Source organism: Chrysochloris asiatica, unplaced genomic scaffold, assembly GCF_000296735.1.
Source record: "Chrysochloris asiatica unplaced genomic scaffold, ChrAsi1.0 scaffold00116, whole genome shotgun sequence".
NCBI classification, from domain to species: Eukaryota; Metazoa; Chordata; class Mammalia; order Afrosoricida; family Chrysochloridae; genus Chrysochloris; species Chrysochloris asiatica.
The window spans coordinates 6,684,650-6,686,891 of record NW_006408634.1 but is presented as its reverse complement, the minus strand read 5'-3'; the positions used below and the strand labels follow the sequence as shown (position 1 = coordinate 6,686,891).

The 2,242-nt window shown below is 50.9% G+C and overlaps 1 protein-coding gene across 1 annotated transcript; it reads right to left on the bottom strand.

The window, feature by feature from the left end:
* Positions 1-389: 389 nt before the first annotated feature.
* On the bottom strand, positions 390-1,409 carry FUT2 (fucosyltransferase 2 (secretor status included)). Its single transcript, XM_006868168.1, has one exon. It carries the CDS (start codon positions 1,398-1,400, stop codon positions 390-392), a length of 1,011 nt encoding a protein of 336 aa, XP_006868230.1. The 5' UTR covers positions 1,401-1,409.
* Positions 1,410-2,242: the final 833 nt, after the last annotated feature.

Here is a 2,242-nt window from a genome sequence, read left to right as displayed (position 1 = left end):
TTGGAACTGACGTGATGGCAACAGGCTGTTTTTTGGTTTCTGGGTGGACTAATTAGAAAAAGTGAGCCTTCTGTGTACACACAGGCCCAAGGACAATTCTAGCCAATCAGAAGTGAGGGGAAGTTGCTGGCGGGCTTTGGAAGAACAGTCTTGGGACCTTGGGGGATGCAGGCTAGGAGGAGACCATAGCACAGCAAGGTGACTAGAACTCGGAGCCACTGATGACATGAGTCCTCTGTGATCTTGTTGTTCGGTACACACGGACATGGGACTCCTGTTACTTACAGCCCAAAGCCTTCTGATACAACAGAGCGCCCTGGCATGTGTGACACTGTGATCCTCAAGCCCAGGGGAGCCACAGGTGGGGAGGAGAGAGCTAAAGGCTGTTGTCAGTTCTTTAGGAGTGGGGATAAGTCGGCCTCAATTCCCAACCACTCTGGCAGGAAAGCCGCCTCGGGTTTGAAGACTTTGAGGAAGGGAGAGTTTGGGAGGGTGTAATTGGCCAGGTAGATGGTTTGTCCACCCGCAAGATAGGCGGCCCAGATCCCGAATGTCCCAATGGTCATGATGGTGTGGTTACACTGTGTGAGCAGCGCAAAGTCCTTGGCGGGGGACCCTTCTAGCCCATTGCCAGCAAATACCACATCGCCCAGGGAGGCATTGATATTCTCCCGACACCACTGCATACCATTGCTGGTGACCACAAAGACAGGCGAGTTATAGCGTGCCCGGAACCAATCCAGGGCCTGTTGTAGGTATCGCCGGTCAGCCACTACACCCTTCCATACTTTCGGCATGACATGAACATAGTCCCCCCGGCGGACATGGACCCCCACGTAAGTACTCGGCTGCGTCCCATTCACCCGAAGGCCCCACAGAAATTTCTGGGCCTCCTCCCGCACATGGTCATGCAGTGTGAATTCCTGGAGGATTTCCTTGTGGAGGTGATGGTAGAAGGTCCAGGAACAAGGGTAGCCGGTGAGGCGGACATATTCTCCCTGGATGTGGCGATACTTCTCCTCCATCCAGTCGTTTAGGTGGTAGTTCTTCCAGTGGATCTTGTTGGCCACATTGTCATGCAGGACAGGGAGGGTGATCTTGAAGATGGGAGCTAGTGTGTTATGCATCTGGGCTGAAATGTAGGCAGGCCGTCCATTCATCTTGGCCAGGGCGTACAGGGTGGCGTATTCGCCCATCTGGTTCCCCAGACGACCTTGCACGTTGACTGTCCATATACCCTTGGGCTGGAAGCCACTGAGTGTCTCTGTGGAGTAACTCTGGTCTTGTTCCTCTAACTCCCACGCTGGTTGGATCTTCGTTAGCCGCCGCTGAAGGTGAAATACGGTGGAAGCCAGGAAGACAAAGAGGATGAAGTGGACCATGGGAAAGGAGAAAGGCATCTGAGTGGTGGTCAGCATGGCTGTTGGGGAGGAAGAGAAGGAAATGTTAGCTTGCAAGATGGAGGTTGTTGTCTGAGGCCTTAAGTGATGCATGAACGTGGCTGCGTGATTGTGTGTGCAGACACTGTGTGGTGTACTTGAGTGTGGGTTTGCTCTGTGTGGGAATGTTTGGTGAAATGAATTCCTTTAGATGGTCTTCTGCCTTGTTCTTGTGAAGTGCCATTGAGTCGGTTCTGACTCATAGCAACTCTCAAGAGTTTCCAAGGAGCAGCTGGTGAATTTGAACTGCTAACCTTGTGGTTTCTGGTCCTGCGCTGAACCTGCAGGGCCACACCAAGAGTCCTGATCTTTTGCATTAGTTCTTTGGAAAAACAGCTGGAGATATTTGCTCCCTAACCCCTGAGTTTCCTCTGCCCTAGTTTTCTACCCTAGGGGGTTTGTTACTTTGGTCCAGGTTGACATTTGATCTAAGCAACTTGATGACTTGATACTTTGGTCTGGCCCTTAGTTGCCAAGCGCTTTTGTCCTATGATTGGTCTATTGGACACATTTTACAGGGATAGCTCAAGATACTTAGACAAATGGCATTACTGTGGTATACTAAGAGGGGATTGGAGCATTCAAGACTGGCACATGTGTGTGTGTGTGTGTGCATGCGTGCGAAATCAGGCCTTGAAACTGACAAGGAGTTTAAATATGCAGCCAACCACATAGAGAGTTCAGAAAAGGAAGAAAGAAGAAGGAAAGGAAAGAAGGTAGAGACATGAGGAGAGAGAAGCTGAGAGAGAAGAGGCATAGGACCTCCTAAAAGAGTTGTTGTTAAGTGCCGTGGAGCTGGTTCC

Excerpts from the sequence above, each read along its gene's own strand:
- FUT2 (XM_006868168.1), bottom strand. The coding sequence starts at position 1,400 with ATGCCTTTCTCCTTTCCCATGGTCCACTTCATCCTCTTTGTCTTCCTG.